Genomic DNA, 20,095 nt, shown 5'->3' with positions numbered 1-20,095 from the left:
ATGCTCTTATGGAATGTACCTCAAAACACTTGTAATAAAACTCCTTTCTTTGCTCATATTCTTAAGATTTTGTAAGTTTTATGATGTCTTGGCATCCTTATCATTCTGTTTAATTTACTCAAAGGGCATATTTTCACTCTAACACTTAACCTTTCCTTAAAAAGAGATATAAAAATTATGGCTCAATTTGTTTACAGTGGTGTCGGTCACAATTAAGGATTGGAAACTGTAATCCCGTCCATTTCAGTCTCGGTGCGGTACAGTTTAGTACAGTATATCAATCCTAAAACTTATTAAGTTGGACCCTTGATGACGTAACTCAATTATTTATTCCTTTTTAAATCAGTTCTAGCACTGATAGTCTTAAACACTGATGGATAGTACCGATCTTAACTTTAGACTGGAATAGACCAAATAAATAAGGATTTATATAACAATAGTTTGCGGTTAGTCAACTATTCCCAATTGTGGGAATCTTTTTCAATAATAATAGGGAATTGTTTATAGAATAACAATAATCATTTGAATTCAACCCACCAACTTTTAAAACATTATTTAGACATGAGTAGTACACAGTTGACAAATAAATTGTTTTATGTTAGTGGATAACGCCGTGACTCGTTTTTCGATTATATTTATAAAATAATTTAGATTTAGTTCTAAGTTGCTAGACTTTTTTAATGTAATGTAATGGGAGCAGTGCTCTGTATTTTCCAAAGATTTTAGTTGTTCACTCCTCAAGAATGAAAATATACAGATGAGTATAAAGTAACCATTTGAGGGTGTGTGCTCATGAATAATGGAGAGTAACGCTGAGAAGCTTTTGGGGAGTTATAAGTAGTAATGTTAAGAATGCATGAGTGAATTAAAAAATATATTATCTACAAGGTGGTTTGCAGTCTGTAGCTTGTCCTATAAAAAATGGCGCATCCTCAAAAGAATTTTGACAGTCCCCTCTATATAAGAAACATATATTCATGTTTTTTTATTATTATTATTAAATAACATAATCCTTCATGGAGTTGCCTTATTTTGTCACAAGACAGCGTCACTCTCTGTCGCTTTGTTTACTAATATAAGTAAACAACGCTCATTCCCCATTGGTTACTTTTTTTTAAGTTGGCAACTTGAAAATGGACATTTCTAATCCTAAGGTGCCATCTTTATTTTATAATTCTTAAGGATTGAACTTTCTTTTCTAGTACATCCAAGCTACTCTTGACATATACGAAACCGGATTGAACGTTTGCATGTTCTCATAGAAGACCAAGAGTAACTCAGGGGATTGTTGTGGAGTTATAACGATGAGTCCTTACAGGACTCCAAGTAGAATGGAGGATATACATGAGAGAAATTCTTGCCTATGACTTTGTTTATTTTCACTCCTACCCCTCATCCCAGCTGTTTGTAGCTGATCTAATGAAATGTTATAACAGCAAAGCTGTTATCTTCCAAAACATTATTTAAATTGTCAAGGTTACATTCTTCATTTTCAGTTTTTTTAACACACCCAAAAAGCTACCGATTAGCATCACTTGTTATAAGTGTATGTTTCTGTTGGAGTCAGAATAGAATTGATAATTGAAGATTGAGTAATTCCTCCCCATATTTTGCTATACACGGAGTGAGATTTGTGTTCACTTCCTTCCTCTCATAGCTACTTGTAGCCAATCGAATGAAACATTGTCAGAGCTAAGCTGCTCTCCTTTAAAACATTCTTCAAATTGTAAGGGTTACCATGTCAATTTTCAGTGTTTTATTAATAACAAAAACCCTTGAAATTTACAACTCTACAAATAGATACATATACCATAGTTGTACTTTTCTTAGTATATATGGGGCTATCTTTTTTTTTATTAATACTCAGGTTCCCGTGTATACATTCCTTTCTTCTTATTCTGTTGATAACATGTCAGTAGGAGCAAAGGTTTTGATTGAGAAACATCTTTAATAATGAAAGTCCTCCAGTCCTCTGATTTAATCTCCACTAGACTCCCTTTGATCTTTGTCGAAAAGGTAGTATCACGTCGTTATCTTTGTTCTATCACACAACATTTCTTCCAAAAAGAAATAGAAAAAAGACCCGAAATCAGATGTTAGTTAGCCAAATAAGTCAATCATACCAACTGTTATTGATATCTTAAGTACTCTTAGAATATCATGTGACATTATTTCTCCACAATTTTTAAAATGGATTACAAATACGTATTTCAGAATATTAAAATTGCTTACTGTAAATGGAAATTGCTATCGCACCCTGATAACTGATTTTTTTGCCCAATTACAAGGATTTGATTTGACAAATATGCGGTTCTAACAGGACAGTGTCACTTGTATCACAGCAAACGTTACAATCAATTTATTGCAAACCAAATTAGGTGAACACGTTATTTCGAGAAATGTACGAGTTGATTGCCACCTCGAACGTGTGATTTAAAGTCTTTAGATTACTTTCTTTGGGGTTACATGAAGTCATTGGTATACACCAATATGTCGGCGACGTTAGAAGAGCTCAGAGAAAATATCAAACGCAAAATGGGTGCAATAATGGTCCATTTATTGAAAAAAGTGGTGGAAATTTGGGTTCAGCAATTGGACTTTAGTATACGCACTCATGGTGGTCTCGTTAGAAAAATTACTTTTCATACATAAATGTATATGTTTATAATGTGTACTGTAAAATAAATTTGGAAAAATCTGTAACTGTTAGTTTTTTATTCATAAAAATGTTGAAGCGAGCGCTCTTAAACAAAAACCCTTTATATACGACGAGGGATCAACAAGAAATTGTATTCCTGTCCTTTTGGAAACGGGGCATAAGTATAGAATAACTTATTTCTTCACTTATTTATCAAAAAGAATAAATTATGAATTAGCCATAACGCGTATCAAGTGAGACGAGGGAATCGACAGCTGACAAAACATACACAGGGTATTTTTGTGTTAGTAAGGTAATGTCGTGGTATATAATAATTCATAGGTAGGGACCACAATATACACAAAAGAAACACTTTTATTCCATGTTGATTTCCTTATTCGGTTGAACTTTCAAGTCAAGTGTCACATAAATTATTATTATTTATGACATGACAAACACGTAGACTGTCTATTAAGCCCAGGGTTTATTTTTTCACTTTGAAGATCTCATCACTCACAGTTCAAAACAGTGTTTCTGAAAGTTTTATATTCTAAGGTACAATGACAGGACTTTCACAGGGAAATATATGTGTAAATTTTAGAGTTCTACACTACAGATTTAAAAAGTTATACTTTGAAAAATATTTGCCCTTTGTTAGGATAATTTAGGATGTTGTACTTTTTTTTTAGAAAATATATAAATTTTATTTTCCATTTTTAAAAAAAATAAATTTTCTGGAATTTCTCTTAATTTATTTCATAACTTTGCATTAAAAAGAAAAGAAAATGGGCAGAACATCACCAAGGAAGTCTACCTGTGTGTTCTATGGGATATTTGCAAACTTGGATGTACTTGGTAGCTGCTGGAAGGTCATATGTCTTTTAGTAATATGGGGCTCCATCTCACACTTTCTACCTTCTCCAAAATCGGTGACATTTTCGACATATTTTGATCGAATAAAATATGGCCTCCTAGCCCACCGTATGTGAATTCTCCATTCTCGAGCAGTGATCAGCATGTACAAGGAGTTCCTCATCAAGACTTGTCTCAGGTTCAGGGCCAGATTAATAACTGTGGTTAAAGCTGGAAGTGATTGGTTTGAGTGATGGACTATTATATATTAATGTAGTTAATACTTCTTGATATTATATTGTTACTATGTGTACCTATATAATATATATATGTAATACAAGATGATCCTTTAAAGAAATATTAGAGCGTACAGTTTAAATATAGACCACGATGGATCAAGCTGTATAAGTCTTCCTCTGAAAGATTATTATAAAGACGTTACTATGGAGCCTTAGATGTAAAATCAACAGATTTGTGAATTTCTAAATTAATATTGGGAGAATTATTGTAATTTACATTATCTTTGATTTTTCGAGGTTTAAAATCCCTACCCAGAATATAGATAAGTAGGGGAATAATCATAGAGATAAAATACATAGAATGCTAAAGCTGAGACAAAGCAAGGGAATTTTTTTGAAGCCGAAAGTTAGTTGACCAAAACAACCAAAAATTAAGTTTTTTATACATCAATCTTACCAGGTCTTGTGTAAAAATCATCTTATACTTCTATGAAAACTGTTCCATGAATTGAAAAATATAATCAAATATATATACAGTGAGGAAAAACAAATATTTGAACCGCCATCTATATTGTTAACATAATATCTATTTATTACTACTACCATTTGAATGTTTTGGTCAACTACGACGGCGTCAACTTATTTTTAAATACTCATTTTATGTTTTTTTTATCTCTATGGACATAATATGTATATTGTACCTATATACAGGGCCGTACGTCAGTATTGCGCTTTGTCCGCTTCAGTGGACCAAAAAAAAAAAAACCTTACTCAACCGTCCACCAATCATATAGGTATGTAAATATAGATGAATTAAGTCATAATTAATTATTAAAATCTATTATTATATATATGTAATTTATGACCAACTCATAATAGTACTGAGTCATTATAATAAAATTACATATTTGTAGCACGTCCACCCAAAAGGAAGCTAGATAATTTTCATCTGAGGAGATGGAGTTTGTGGACGGAGGCCCAGAGTACCCTGTCGTCTTCACGAGCCAGCTGGGTGACCCGATACTTACTGGGCGGGAGCCAAAGCGGAAGGACATCCAGACCAGAACCAGAGTGGAGACTGAGCGGGAAACTGTGCCTAAAGTCGAGAGAGATCATCCTCTACAGCCCAAGTTACAAACATACAGTCCTCAGATAGATGACAAATACTCCAGAGACTTTCAATATGATTGGTTCCGTAAGTTCCCGTGGCTAGAATATGACGAGGTTGAAAAGTCAGCCAAGTTCCAAATTTTCCATTTCCAACCTTGGGAAATTTGAGTTCAAAACATGGAAAAATAGTTCCTCGTTGAAAGTTCATTCTAACAACAAAAAACACAAACTTTCGATGGAAAAGTGGATCAATTTCCTTACATCAAAGAGAAAGAATACCTCGGTTCTCGGCCATGTTCAGTCTCAACATGCTGAGGAAGTCGTGAAGTGGCGACCTTATTTGAGGTATCTTTTCCAAACTGTTGGGTTCCTTGCAAAGCAAGGATTGGCTTTTAGGGGCGATTCCGAAACAAGAGAAAAGTTGACGGAATCTAATGAAAACAATCGAGGAAACTTCTTGGAGCTTTTGTCCCTGCGTTCACACGAAAATCATATTCTCAAAGATAAACTGGAGGCCGAAGTCAAAAATTTGGTTCAGATGGGGTAGGTTTTGTCAAATGGACTTCACCTGACATCCAAAATGAGCTGATAGAGATTATAGCATCCAAAGTGACGGAAAATATAATTGAAGATGTCAAGACTTGTGCCGGCGATGATGACTACTGGTTCTCTGTGATTGTTGATGAGACATCAGATATGTCAAACACGGAGCAGTTCAGTCTGTCACTGGGATATCTGACGAGTGAAGGCATCAAGAAAGAGAGCTTCCTCTCGTTTGTAAAAGTTACACAGACTGACGGCAAATATTTGTTTGAGAAGCTTCACGAGGCTGTCAAGGATCTCGGCCTTAACCCCGCCCGCATTGTCTCCCTGGCCGCGGACGGTGCCTCCAACATATCCAGCATCAAGAAGGGTCTTGCCGCCAGGTGGAAGAAAGCAGCCCCACTGTGTGTCTACATCCACTGCTACGCCCATGTCCTCAATCTTGTAGTCAAGGATCTTCTCTCAGATATAACCCTGTTGAGAAATACAATGGGGACAGTACAAATTTTATACAACTTCATTGAAGGGTCACCAAAGAGGTCAGCAATCTACAAGTCGGTGAAGATAACAAGTAAAGATGAGGAGCATACCAAGGTGATGACCCTGAAGAACCAGTCTGCTACAAGTTCAAAAAATTTCTCTCATTCTTGCACCGTGCATTTTATACTCCATTATACTCCTTCCTTTATGAATAGGTCGGCATTGACTTTCCGTCTAGAGTTTTTCCTTTTCATTTTATTTTTCCCAATGTTTGCCTGAAGAAAATAATGGTCAGACAGTCCATTGGACGATATTCTTCCAAGATTTAATCTATGCTGTAGCATTTGCCCTGTTTAAATATCCCACGTTCACCACTGAAAATCAACCGTTTACCCTTGTAAAGCGGACCAAAAATCTTCCTGATATACGGCACTGCCTATATATACATAATATGTCGTATATTTAATAAGTTTTGTAACCTATTCCTATTATCTCAAAGAATTCAACATTACAATTATTTCATTTGTAAGGTTTCTCATCATAAATTAAACTCCCAGTGCACTACTCAGTCGAGAATTGTTTCATGGTTAATCACCGTCTTAGGTCGGTATACATAAAAAACTATTTTCAAAAGGAAAAAGTGAAAAATCAATCAAGTAATTACTATTTATGAAGTTGTTATTTATTTTTTTGTTCAAGGTAAGTCAGTTCATAGAAGAAATGAAATATTGTACAATGTACATAGTATGTAGAACTAATAACAATCAATGATAGAATCAATATTATTCAATTAAAGAAATATCAATGAATTATCATTTTCCATGGCATTACGATATCCTAATTATTTCTGCAGTATCTCCATGTAAAATAAATTATACTGGGTTGGGCAGCAAAATGTGGATTCGAGAGGTTCTTGGCCTTCATTACCTCTGTAAGAAAGTGGCACGGGGTCCTCGTGCTTCAATACAATACCAAGTTGCCCCTATTGGCCCTGCTGATGGTCCTAGCAGCCACCAAGAAGTCGTTGGTGAGGCAATTCATCGATTTGGTGGGTTCCTATTTGCTCTTCTACTCCAAGCTGGACAGGAACTCCCTCTTTATATTGTGCTCTTTACTTCATGTTTTCCCTGAGAGATCTTTTCCATAATTTTTTGTCGTGGCCACCTTGAAAACCAGGCTTATGGAGCACTTCACAATATCCATAATCCTTGTAACCTCAACTTCAGCATCTAGGAGATCTGAAATGCGCTGCCTTTTGGCTTTTTCCTCCCTCATTATGTCAATTTGACGAAATGTTCTTTTATAGTTTGTTTATTTAAAAAAAACAGAATGTTTGTTAAACCAGAATGTAAAAAAATAATAACTAAACCTTCCATATTAATGAAAAATTAACAGTCTACGTTTTGCTGTCCAACTCTATACACGATCAGAATGTAAATCAGCAATCTCGACCAAAAGCATAAAAACGAAATTGATTTGCTACATGGTACACATCCCTTTAATCTTTGTGCTAACTAGGATTTGAAAGTATCATAATTAGGATTGTAAGTCATAAGCATTTTCGGAATGAACCCCCCGAAAATTAATATGGTAACCCTGAGAATTGAGAATGTTTCGGAGGAAAGAAGCTTAGCTGTCGTGAAAATTTACTAAATTAGCTGCAAGCAGCTATGAAATAAAGGAAATACACTTAAACTCAACTTCGTATCTAGCAATGACATAGGCTTGCATTACTCTGATGTCGATCCTCAATTCTACTCCGAGTCCAACAAAGACTTACACTTTGAAACAAATCCTCCATGTTACTTTTCGTCTTTCACGCACTGGTAATTACTTTATACTTTTATGTTCTCTATATAAAAAGTAAAATAATAATGATAACATCTTTGCAAACATGAAAAAAATATATGTTCAGGCAGCTACTACAAAACGTTCTTCCATTATGATATTATTTTCCTCTATGATGACTAAAATATGAATCATCAATCTAGACCAAAAGCATAATGAAAAAATTGATTTACTGTGATGCATACCTTTAATCTTTGTGCTAAATAGGATTTGAATGTATCGGTTTCGGATTTCGGTGCTTAAAAAAAAGAAAAAGAAAATGAATATAACTAACAATTTGAAGAATGTTTTAAAGGAGATAAGCTGAGCTCTCATGGCGTTTTATTAGATCAACTACAAGTAGCTATGAGGGGAAGGAAGTAAACACTAGGTCCACTATGTATCAAGCAAAGACAATTGCAAGAATTACATCCTTTTTCCACCCTCAATTTGACTTTGAATAGGGCTTATAGCTCTACAATAAAATCATCAGTGTTACTCTCTGGCTTTCATCAGTAAACACAAGCACTAGTGATTACTTTATACTTAGTACGACGTAATTTCATTAACTTAAAAAAATGTAATGTAATTTGTTGTCAGCTTTAGATTTTCTAATTTTTTTCTCTTTGTCAGTGTTCTGAACGTTGATTGGTTGAATTCGAATTAGCTCTTGTTAAGCCGTGAACAAATTCTAGCCTTTCCCTTAAGCACTGGCCCAGCTCTTATCATTTATTAAAATTTTATAGGTTTAATTAACTTTGAGACATATCTCTAAGAAATGGAAGTGACATTCTTTGGTATTGCTTAGGATGAATAACATTAGGAAAGGATAGGAATCTTTGCCACACTTATTACTTATGTCTCAATAACTTAAAGTAGGTTAGACTTAGACCTTTTGTTGCTCATTATTTAATAAGTCGTGGTGTGTTAATATCTCCCTCTAAAAGAAGAATTATCGCAAATGCATAATCAAATCAATATAGTTGAATTTAAATATAACTATAATATTTTGCATTGCCCTAATGCTATTCTTAATGTAGAAGGTATTATAGCAGTAATTCACTTTATCCCTCCAGAATCATAAAATAGGCAGCTGATATTAAAAAGGGTCTTAATTCAGGCGTACCATATGACTCCCTCCCACTTTCTCCCCGCTCCACTAATATACAATTCATACGGATAAACTTTACTTTATTAATATAGATTATGAAGAAGAAGAAATAATATGAAGAAAACGGTCACATTTGTTGCAACTGACCCCTTTGTGCTGACCATTAGAATATCTCAAATTTCTTTTGAATCTTATATCTTAATAGTATAAATAGCTGTAACTCTCAGGTATTTATCAGAGTAGTGTCGAGTAACAATGATTTCTATAATATACTTGTTTATATATAACTCCTTTTAGTCTCATTCCTCTACGCATTCTCCTTGTTTCTCTCGGTCGTCCTGGATTTCCAGTGTTGAATAGTTTGTGCCTTTCAACCTCGTCAAGACACAACAAACGAAACATGAAGTCAAATGACTTATGTCACACCCAAAAAAAATGAAAAAGTGTTTGAATTATTACAAAAATTTTGCTTCTACAAAAAAATTACTTCCACAACTCAAAATAAGTTTTATGAAATATTGCAATAATTCGCACTACATATATTATACAACTAGCTGTAGTACCCGACATTGCCCGGAATAAGTAGGTATCAACTAACTCACACAACTTGACTTAATAATATATTATGTTGAGTAATAAGTTCTGAGCGTTTTTCGCTAGATATTGAGCTATATCTCACGATTAATAGATTGCATCAAAAATAGCTAAAACTATGCTTAAAGGTCAAGCGTACACTTTAAAAAAAGTTCCATTACAGTTTTGATTTTGGTAAAGCCATTCGTGTGTTACAGCGTTCCAAAATGGAAATAAAAAAATGAGAAAATTCGATACATTCTTCAGTATCACTACGACCAAAGTGAAAAGGTGGCCAAAAAATTTGTGCTGTTTATGGACCCAATACAGGATCGAATGCAACATCAAAGCTGTGGTCCTAACTATTCCGTTCTATTTATATAGACATCGGAAATGTCCATCAAATAATGGAAATCATCGAGTTGTACCGACATGTGAGCACTTATTCCATTGCTCAGGAACTGAGGATGAGCCATTACTTTTTTAAAGATTTTTTTTTTTTGCAAAAGAACAGAGGTTTCATTCATTTCAGTAAAATTTTATCAACACACTGAATACTCAAATTATATATCATATTATAATTTTCTTAATGGAACATCCTTTTTTGAAGGATGCAGAAGTTGATGTTATATTAAATACACAAGAGTTTAAGTAAATAGTTTCTTTTTGAGAAACGCTACTTAACAAATTTTGATTTAATCGTAGTCCGTGTAATAAAATCGATTATTTTATGTATATAAATATGAGTCTGTTATAATTGTTTCTTGTTTACCCTAATTTTTTTAATCCAATAACGTGGATCAAAGTCCGAGGGGGATTTAAAATAAAGAAAATTATATCTTCTTATAAATTAAATGATATTCATCAATCCAAATTGTTTAAGCCTTGGCCAATAAGATAAAATTTCAGTCCATTGGGTCGATCTTTTATTTAGACCGATACAACAATATTATCTATGCGATTACAAAGTAAATAATTGGTTTATTTTTAATATAAAAACCTTTTTAAAATTTAATCTAAATATGAGACATTCTTATAGAGAAAACGATTATAAACATAAAAAAGGAATGTGCCACTCATTAACCATGAGTAATTTAAATGAGTAGCAATTTAATTGGTTTAGTCTTTAACATTGAGTGAACAATTGGAGGTACATAAATACGTTTCTAATCATTTGTAGTCTTTATTTTAAATCGTTCATACCAGATAGAAGCATTTATGTACTATGGAAATACCGAAGATCTAATCAATTGTTTTTAAAAAGAAATACATGGGATTAAAATCTATTGAACCTTGGAATTTTTGAGTCGTTACAACGTGATAAGAATGTGTTCGAATAATATTTTTAAAATATATCATATCATTTTGTAAAATTAAGAAACTATGAAAGGCATTTGGTTTCTTATTCCATTCCTTTGAAAAAAGGGTAAATAGATATTAATTATACTACAAGCAATGACGACAGAATATTTCCAACCAACTGTAATAATAGAAATAATGATGCAACATAAGAATTCCTAATTATTCACGCTTATCAGTATATTTCGTTACAGATGAATGAATTGAAAAAAGTACAATCAAAATTATTTTCTGAAAATATTAAATGTAAAAGTGTTTTGATTATTGGATTGGGAAAGGGTTTAAGTGACTATTGATGACTCATCATGAATATTACCAATACATACCAGAGCTACTCCCAAATTTGTGATTGACTTGCACTCAAAAGCTAAGACTCGCGACTCGAAAGTAGTATCATTTTTTTTTCGCTGGATATAAAGTAGGGATGGTGGGGTGTAATACATATATTTTTGCATTTGAATGCTTACTCTTTTCAAATAGTTTATGTTAGAGCTACATTTCTTAATTTCACTTAGGCAGCGATAACATGTAATTGAAAAATAATCTAGAAAATTTTAATTATATAAAAAAGTCAGGTACATCAATTTGATTTCATGGATGGGGTCAAACGGGTGCATCAGACTTTTCATCCATAACTAATAAAGTTGATACTCTTTGAAAAAAAATAAACCTTATCTTCAATGAAAGACAATTAGTATATCTTCCTAGAGAGGCTCTCGCCGTTGTCAATGAACCTTCTGACTTTATGGAGAAGCACAACAGAGTCAGACATCCTTTATAGTGAAGGGCGCTGAGAAGATCTGCAATATATTGTCTTTTTGTCCCCATTGTCGTTTTTTGTTGACGTTTCGATACAAATAAAGTAGAATATGAAATTTAATAAATTTTGGAACAATTTCTATTAAATAACCCAACATCGATTGCAAGTATTAATGGCGTTTTGTGACTCTAATTGGCGCGGTACGATTTGCTTACTGTCCGATAGGAAAACTAAGCCTCAATAATGGCCTTTATAAATTTGTATTTGCTGAGCATGAGTATTGTCTTTGAGTCACAACTAATTGGCTATTCAGCATTCAATTGCTAGTTTTGAGATAGATTTAAGACTTAATTCAAAAATTTAAGGCTATTATATGTAGCAAATCTCAAAATATCAACGAAGGTGTCGACAATGATTTGAGGACTAGATTAGCTATTTTTTATAGATTGTTATTTAAATTAAAAGTCTGCATATAACATGGTTGAAGATTTGACTCCGGTTTCACTGCCGAAAGTGTGAAAAAAATACTAAGGGTAGAAAATAATCATTGAGAATTGTTTAATAAAAGTCCTTTCTAGGGTAAAAATGTCTGTAGATTATGATTTTTAAGTTTTAATCCTTTATTTTGTACTATTTAGCCAATAAATTTGAATTGTGACCAATTTCGCCCTAAAAGGACAGTTTTTGTGAGATAAAATAAAACCTATAGAATCTATAATGTACATCTAAAAAACCATCATTTATGTTCAAATGATAGATAGATTTAAAATAAAATTGTTTGTTTAGTTGTTTCTTGCATAACTTTTGTGCAATGACCGTTTAAAAAATGACAAACGGAATAGAAAATTCACACGTTAAGATAAATTCCTGGCTTTAGGTAGCCATATCGACTGATGGGATAAATTGATGCCTATTTATACAGTTTCTTGTTCACGAGCATTTAAAAAGATAAAAATATTAAGCCTAGTCTCTAATTTTATTGTCAAATGGATGGTACATAAAAACGTTTGGTGCTATACTTAAAAATTTGATTATTTGTACCTGAAATAGTACATTTTAGACTGAGGTGTTTGTTTGTATCCTACCAGTTGTAATATTTCCGATTATTATTTTTTTACGATTTACGCATTTAAAATTAATAAAAAATTTCGCGTTATAAGAGGTCTCGTCCAAAATACGGAATTAACAATATTTTTGAAAACTTAATCAATTATGCCCAGCATATACTTCTTTATGAAAAGGATACCCAAATTGAGTCAAACTTCTTAATACTTCTGGAATTTTCATTTTTTTTACGAATCAACAGAAACTCAATTTTATAGCAAAATATCCATATTTCAGAACGCGTGACAAGCATATGAACCATATAACAAGCAGCTACTTGATATTTACTAAATCAATGTTCAATTTGTCACAAAACAACTACAGGCTCTCAAAACAACAGGCATTTGACTAATTGATTCATTTGAAGAACTTGAAAATGCTGAAGAGATATTTTTATTTTCGTCAGATTAGACATACCTTTACAAAAATTAGTATATCTAAAAACCATCATTTTGTATTTCTGATTTAAAGCCTACATAAAATTTTGTTTTAGAAAACGTGTATTACTTATAAAAATTCGATACTTGATATTTTCCCAATTTTAGCAGTTAAACGTGGTTGAAACTTACACCCTGTCATATAAAAACAGATTGTTTCAGATCCCGCATATTCATACTTAATTATCAAAAAACACTAAGTATTTTAGGGGTATTTAGATATGGTAAATATATATAATTAAATAAAAATTATGTTGACATTGAAATTCGGTTTCAATAAATAAAAAATATATATATCTCTTTTTTGTCTTATTAATGGGATCAAGAATTCCCCGTTCAAAAAAGGATCAAATCGAAAAAATATTCAATATTAAGACCCCGTTACAATTAAGCGGTAGGATATTTTATGTAAGTAAATAACCCTTTTAATCGAAAAAAATTAATGAACAATAAAATAGAGGGGAAAAAACTTATCTTGTTGTGCTTCATTTGCAATTAATGAACCCAAACTAACGGAATCTTCTCGTTACTGAAGAAAAACAAATTGAATTAAGTACGGAAATTTTTGTCAATTAGAAGAAAATATATCGAACCTGAAACCTTTTGAACAGCTTAACTATCCACTTTCAGCGACATTTTTTTCATTAATATATCATTTACTCTGGGTGTTAGTGGGCCAAATCGTATTAAGAGGAATAGAAAATACATTAAAATACCATTTGGCGAAATTATTTGAATACATATATTTTTATATAAATATTTATTCAAAAGGACTCTCAAAATAACTATATAAGTTGCTAATCTTAACTAAAAATGAATAACTATAGAGTAATCCATAACAAGTGACGTTTTTATGTGTGTACTTCGGTAATATATACATTTGATGCTGATAAATGTTATAGTACTAAGTAATTTTGATTCCCATACATGTTATATTGTTATACCAATTTAAAATTAAGTGTTTAATTATTTGCCACGAATTGCAATGATTAATAATTGATTTATTTCATTATGAAAATGCTTCAAAAAGTTAGTTCAATTAGAACCGATGTCACAAAATCATTACAACCAACCAATAAATAAATTAGAAAGATAAAATATATTTAAAGAATAGAAGGAGCCAATCACTCAATGGACGAATCATTTAGATAGAATGTATTGGAGCTCTTTAAGTACCTGATCGACAATTCTCTATCCCAAGGTCGTTAAGTGCCCTAGAACCGTTTATATGAGTAACTAGATTAGCTTAAACGTATTACTTATTCCATGGTTTACAAGCACAATATTATAGGTCTCAATTAATTATAAATATTATATGAAGAAAAGCTTGATCCCAAGAAAATAATTGCAATCTATTAATTCCAGTTAAACTAAGGATGTTCATAATAGTTAAACTATTCTTAACCAAATTATCACTTAAAATTATACATTGTAAATATTTCAAACAAAAATCTCACATTATTAAAGCATCACTTAACCTTCTATAAGATAAATAATTTAGAGAAAAATAATGACACATTATAATGATATATAAATTATTCATTTCGATATTCAACAAAAAAGCTGAAATAGAATAATAGATGAACTGAATGAAACGTGAATAAAATACAAAATCGCATTTACTAAAATATCGTTATTTTTTCAATGGGATTTGGAAATGCAGACATAAATGTTTTTATTGAACCTCACAGGCTCCACCCACAGCTTCCAAGGCAGCTTTAATCTTCTCAGCCTCCTCTTTCCCAATATCATTCTTTACAACAGCAGGAGCAGACTCTACAAATTTCTTGGCTTGAACCAAATTCATGCCCTCAATTTGTGCCTTCAGTTCCTTAATCAGAGGTATTTTTTTAGAGGCATCAAAGGAGACAAGTTTAAGAGTAAAGCTCGTTTGAACTGCAATGGCTGCAGTGGATTCTTCTTCTTCCTCCTCCTCCGCTGACGTAGAGGCAACGGCGGGGCCAGAGGCCATCATCATGGGAGCATCGGATATATTAAGACGTTCTGTAAATTATAAATATGCATATATAAATAGATACACATGGCCTATCATTATTAACTACCTTTTAGAGCTTTGTTGAGTTCTGAGACTTCTAGGAGGTTCAATTCCGCAATTTGATCTACGATTTTGACAATTTTTTCAGAGGGCCCTTCCGTTGCTATTAATGGCAATGGCTCACTTGACATTGCACGAAAAGAACGCTCCCTCAGAAGTTGACGAGGAAGTCTTAGGCGAGAGACCATTCTAATAGATCCAATCATATTTAATTAGTAATTTTAATATAAATATAAAATATGTTAATTAAGTTTGGACTAAACAACGTGAGAACGATGAGAGACAAAAGTTTATTTACAAAATAGTATGAAAGCTTGAGTAAAGATGAAAAGAATAAACTTGAGCAGCTGATTATTAGAAATCGAATCATGCTTAGGCTAAAAAAAAATAGAGGAGGCAGGGAAACGTTCTTCTAATTTTTTAACTTATGAATATACTATGTCATTTTGTGCATTGCAGACTAATAAACGATCCTTTATTCTATTAATTATACACCCGAGTGCTCCATCCTTCATTTTGTCGACTTTTTTAACTAAAAATCCACCATTTAAATATAATATATAATATGTGTATTCTATGAATATGAATCAAAATAAGCTATTTATACTTTGCCCTTATAATCATAATCTTTAATTACTTGTATTTCGATATAGTTATTTGCATATATGTCTTTATATAGCTCAATAGTTTCCATTTATTTATTTAAAAAACATTTTATTTAACCAATATCAATTATAAGGATTGTCTCGAAACTTCAATTGATGAATGGATGCATAGATAATAATTTTAATCATGGAATAGATAAATTAATTAATCGTATGATTTATGAATCAATCCCATTTTTTATAAAAATAATGAAGTTATTATTTGTGCAAATCAAGTTCTCTTAAATGTTCCATTATACAGATTTATTATCCATAATAAATCAAAGTCACATTTTGTAGATAGGCCAATTTATTTGTTTATTTTTTAGTAATTGGGCTCAATTATTTGGGGTTAAAACCTTCCTATATTACTGTTTATGACGCCATTGCTTTAATAATTATTGGTAGGGCTACTATATTTGAATTTGAAAATATGAGGAAACTTGGTTTGATCGGTGTCGCATTTAGAGAATTAAATAAATTCTTCATTATTTTTTACAAATATAATTTAGAAATTATTTTATCTAAGAAACGGTATAAATAAATATGTACACAAATATTGAAATGGCCGGATAAAACCGGATATTTCATGATTTAAAAAAATCTCCAGACAATACATAAAAAGAGGACGGTTTATCGATCATCTTTTCATTGCTTATAAAAAAAATATTCTATAAATTAACAACTCTCTTGGTCTCCCCTACATTACAAATTCCAATCTTCCTTGTTTATTTTTAAGAACAATTTAAATCGCACACTTATCTCAACTAATACTACTACCTCCTATTCAAAACCTTTTTCCTTGGCAATCATATTATTTGAAATCATGTGGTAGCATCCATCACCAAGTCAACATAACATTTTATGTAGTAGTATAATTATTAGTCTTGTGAGTACTAAAGATACTATAAGGGAAAGAGGAGTCATGTATATCAATCAAAAATGTTTTTTCTTATCTCTAATTCTGATTCGTCTAAAATTAATATATGCGCTATGAACTTCTCTTGCACAGTTAATTGTTTTCACGTTTTTGACTAAGATTCATCTAATGTAATTTAATAGAAGTCAGAGTCTCGAACGAGGCTATGTATTTTTCTTTAGATTTTACTAGAAGCATAAGCTATTAATTAAAACCATATTTCAAAGTATATGAACAATAATTATGCTATAAAAAGTTATTTTAAAACAAAAATCCATAACCCTAATAATCTACGAAAGGTATTTATATTCTATATTTTTGATCGAGGTTACGTGAATCCTGAACATAATTCATATACGTAGTTTTTGTTTACTTTTATTTTCAAACATCTTGTCTCTTCTTTTCCATTTTTGTCTCTTTTGTGAGTACCAATTACTGATGGTTGAGAAATAATGTATATATAATATTATTGAATATACACAATTGGAGAGAGATCTGTATTGCGAAATTTAAAACTTGTTTTTCTACATATAGAAATAATTAAACATCCCCATTTGCACAAATTTCACGTAGGTTATTTCACATTTAGCCTAGCGTTTAAAAAGTTGCGTGATTTAGTAAAAAGAGTGCTTGTTTTGATTGCAAAGAAGGAGAGCGAGATGGAAAGAGAGAGAGTGAGAGAAAATAGAATGATGGCCGGGGAAATGCTGCGACAAGAGAAATCTAACAAAATTAAAGCAGACGGCTCCGTTTCTATTGGACTATTATTTAATATTTGTATTTGATAGTGTCAGAGTTAAGTTAATAATAAGATCCCTCAGTTGTTGAAGAATTAATTAAAATGTCAACCGAAGAAATAGATCCGCTCCTTACTAAACCGAGATTTCCTACTTCCAAATTGGATTTCTGTGTTCCTGAAAAAAAAATTAAACACTTTGAAGATGTTAAGAAATGGGAAGACTCTGAAGCATATCAGGTAGTTGTTTTTTTTAATTTTATATTTAATGCTGGGTTCAAAATTTTATAATGGGACTTTTTGACAAGTGAATGTCACGTGACTTAAATCCCTTAATGATAACATCGTACATTATTATTGAAATCTAACCGTACTTTTATATCCATAGGAGTACTTGGGATTCATTATCCACATTGGGGATCGTATAAAGAATAAAAAAATTTCCCAAGTAGATTCTCCAGGGAAAGCTGTGCAAGTGTGCATTAATATTCTTCAAATTCTAAGCGAGTGGGTTGATGAAATTCCACTTGAAGAGCAATCTCAACGCTTTGGAAATAAAGCATTCCGAATATGGTGTTCCAGAGTCAAAGAGGTGGTTTAAAAAAAATAAGTAATAGATTTTCCCATGCTTGATATTGATTTGATTTATAGAGAAGTCAAGAGCTGTTTGGGTGTTTGATACCTTTAGAAAGTGCAAGGAATGAGGTTGTACTCTATTTTAACCACAGTTTTGGTGATGAGACCCGTATCGACTATGGAACAGGTCATGAAATGGCATTCGTACAGTTTTTGTGTTCATTATTTAGAATAGGTGTCTTTGGAGACTCGGATAAGGAATTTGTGGGATTAAAGTTATTTCAGAAGTAAGTTACTAGACTACAGAGGAATGGGATGACTCATTCCTTCTTTATACGCAGTCTCAAAAGTGGACGAGTGTCTATAAGCTACTATTGCATGTTTATCTGCCTTTTTCTTTTTGGCATGGGTATGAACTATCCTACTAAAGTCATGTTACATGTATGTAATACCAAGTAGAGCAAATATATATTTACTTTTATTATAAATTAATTAATTCACGTTAATATCTGCGTTATATTTATATAGATTAATGATTTAAAGTAAACTTCCCTTCCTATTTTTATGAATACAGCAAAATTGTTAAATTGGCCCACTTTTATGAGCAAATTAATACAGTAAGATTACTGATTGTGATTGATGAATACATATCCTTCTCATTTCCTATAAAAGGTACATGGACCTCTGCAGAAAAATTCAACGACATTACATGCTTGAACCCGCAGGTTCACAAGGAGTCTGGTCCCTGGATGATTATCAATTTGTAGCGTTTATTTGGGGAGCAGCACAGCTTATAGGAAACAGAGTGGTCAAACCCAAAGCTATCTCAAACTATGAGCTCGCAGAAGCCGTTGCTGATGATTATCACTTTTTTGCATGCATCCATTACATATCTCAAGTAAAAACCGGGCCTTTTGCCGAACATTCTAATCAACTCTGGAATATTAGTGCCGTTCCCAACTGGGAAAAAATTAATTCTGGTCTCATTAAAATGTATAAGGCCGAGGTTCTTTCAAAGTTCCCTGTTATTCAACATGTCTACTTTGGTTCCATATTCAAATTAAATCCTCATCCCATAGCAGCTTAAATTGTCATCTTGATTCATTCATTCTCTTTCTTATCAATTCTTTGTCTCTCATAATAATACAGAAATGAGTGTATAAGTATGTATACACCGATTTATAACAATTCAATTAAAAATTAAGGATATTATTTAAAATATTTATTATTTAACCTGCAAAATTATCATAATAATAAATAATCCACTATTAATGTTTGACTAAATCACTTTTAATCATGGCATACAACAATACAATGTTTTCAAGTAACGTCAACATGTTGACATTTGCCATTTTGGGGGCCTAAACAATCAAGTTTTATAAGAATAAAAACTTTTATTTCATTAGTATTCAGGAAAATAGTGAACTATTGGATGTCAAAATGGGACCAACAAATAAAAGGACTTAACCCTTGCTGTTTACCAAAAATCTATCATTCTATTGCCTAGTTTTATTATATATTTGACCCTAAAATATGGTGAAAATATGCAACTACGTCATTTTACAATCTTTTTTCATATTTTAGATAAAAATTAAGTATTACAATTTTTTATCTAATTTTCTCGTCGATATTCGATCCAATAAAAATTGTACAATTTTAGAAATTTAATTAACATATAACTATCTATTACTGCATCAAGAAGTATTAAATTCAGGTTTTAAGTTTTTTATTATTATTCTTAAAGCCATTTGATCGAGTTTAATAAATATTTAATTGAAATTTGTACATTTTATGTAGTAAAAATATCAAATTTGATTCCCCAAGATGGTGTTTCCTTCAGTTATTATGAAGTTTATATAATTAGTGATAAAAGTGATTGAGAAATGCTTTGGAGGAGATAAACAGCGCGTGTGCTCATGAATGCCGGAGAGTAACACTGATAATTCGTTGGGAAACTTTTAGTGTAAGTCCTTGCTGAACTCAGAGCAGGATTGAGGATCGACATTAAAGTTATTGTTGAGATTATTTCCTCCCTCTCAAAGTTGGATGCAATTAATCTGATAAAACGTCATGACATCTAGGCTGATCTTCTCCGATGCATTTTTCAAATTGTCTGGTTTAACTTTTTCAC

General features: G+C 31.8%; 2 protein-coding genes across 2 annotated transcripts; one reads left to right on the top strand and one right to left on the bottom strand.

The window, feature by feature from the left end:
• Positions 1–14,557: 14,557 nt before the first annotated feature.
• Positions 14,558–15,457, bottom strand: LOC121116871 (large ribosomal subunit protein bL12m). The gene is made up of 2 exons (XM_040711169.2): positions 15,097–15,457; positions 14,558–15,037 (listed from the first exon to the last, which is right to left on the bottom strand). The coding sequence occupies exons 1-2, from the start codon at positions 15,293–15,295 to the stop codon at positions 14,709–14,711; spliced, it is 528 nt and encodes a 175-aa protein (XP_040567103.1). The 5' UTR covers positions 15,296–15,457; the 3' UTR covers positions 14,558–14,708.
• Positions 15,458–16,480: 1,023 nt separating this feature from the next.
• On the top strand, positions 16,481–19,236 carry LOC121116870 (serine/threonine-protein phosphatase 2A activator). Its single transcript, XM_040711168.2, has 4 exons — positions 16,481–17,628; positions 17,777–17,980; positions 18,040–18,251; positions 18,637–19,236. Exons 1-4 carry the CDS (start codon positions 17,494–17,496, stop codon positions 19,049–19,051), a joined length of 966 nt encoding a protein of 321 aa, XP_040567102.1. The 5' UTR covers positions 16,481–17,493; the 3' UTR covers positions 19,052–19,236.
• Positions 19,237–20,095: the final 859 nt, after the last annotated feature.

This window comes from Lepeophtheirus salmonis, chromosome 4, assembly GCF_016086655.4.
Source record: "Lepeophtheirus salmonis chromosome 4, UVic_Lsal_1.4, whole genome shotgun sequence".
In the NCBI taxonomy this organism is placed as follows: domain Eukaryota; kingdom Metazoa; phylum Arthropoda; class Copepoda; order Siphonostomatoida; family Caligidae; genus Lepeophtheirus; species Lepeophtheirus salmonis.
This window is presented reverse-complemented; position numbering and strand designations above follow the sequence as displayed.

Excerpts from the sequence above, each read along its gene's own strand:
- LOC121116871 (XM_040711169.2), bottom strand. The coding sequence starts at position 15,295 with ATGATTGGATCTATTAGAATGGTCTCTCGCCTAAGACTTCCTCGTCAA. Across the intron at positions 15,038-15,096 it reads ACTCAACAAAGCTCTAAAAG|AACGTCTTAATATATCCGAT; the intron begins GTAGTTAATAAT and ends TATAATTTACAG.
- LOC121116870 (XM_040711168.2), top strand. The coding sequence starts at position 17,494 with ATGTCAACCGAAGAAATAGATCCGCTCCTTACTAAACCGAGATTTCCT. Across the intron at positions 17,629-17,776 it reads AAGACTCTGAAGCATATCAG|GAGTACTTGGGATTCATTAT; the intron begins GTAGTTGTTTTT and ends TTATATCCATAG. Across the intron at positions 17,981-18,039 it reads GGTGTTCCAGAGTCAAAGAG|AGAAGTCAAGAGCTGTTTGG; the intron begins GTGGTTTAAAAA and ends TTTGATTTATAG.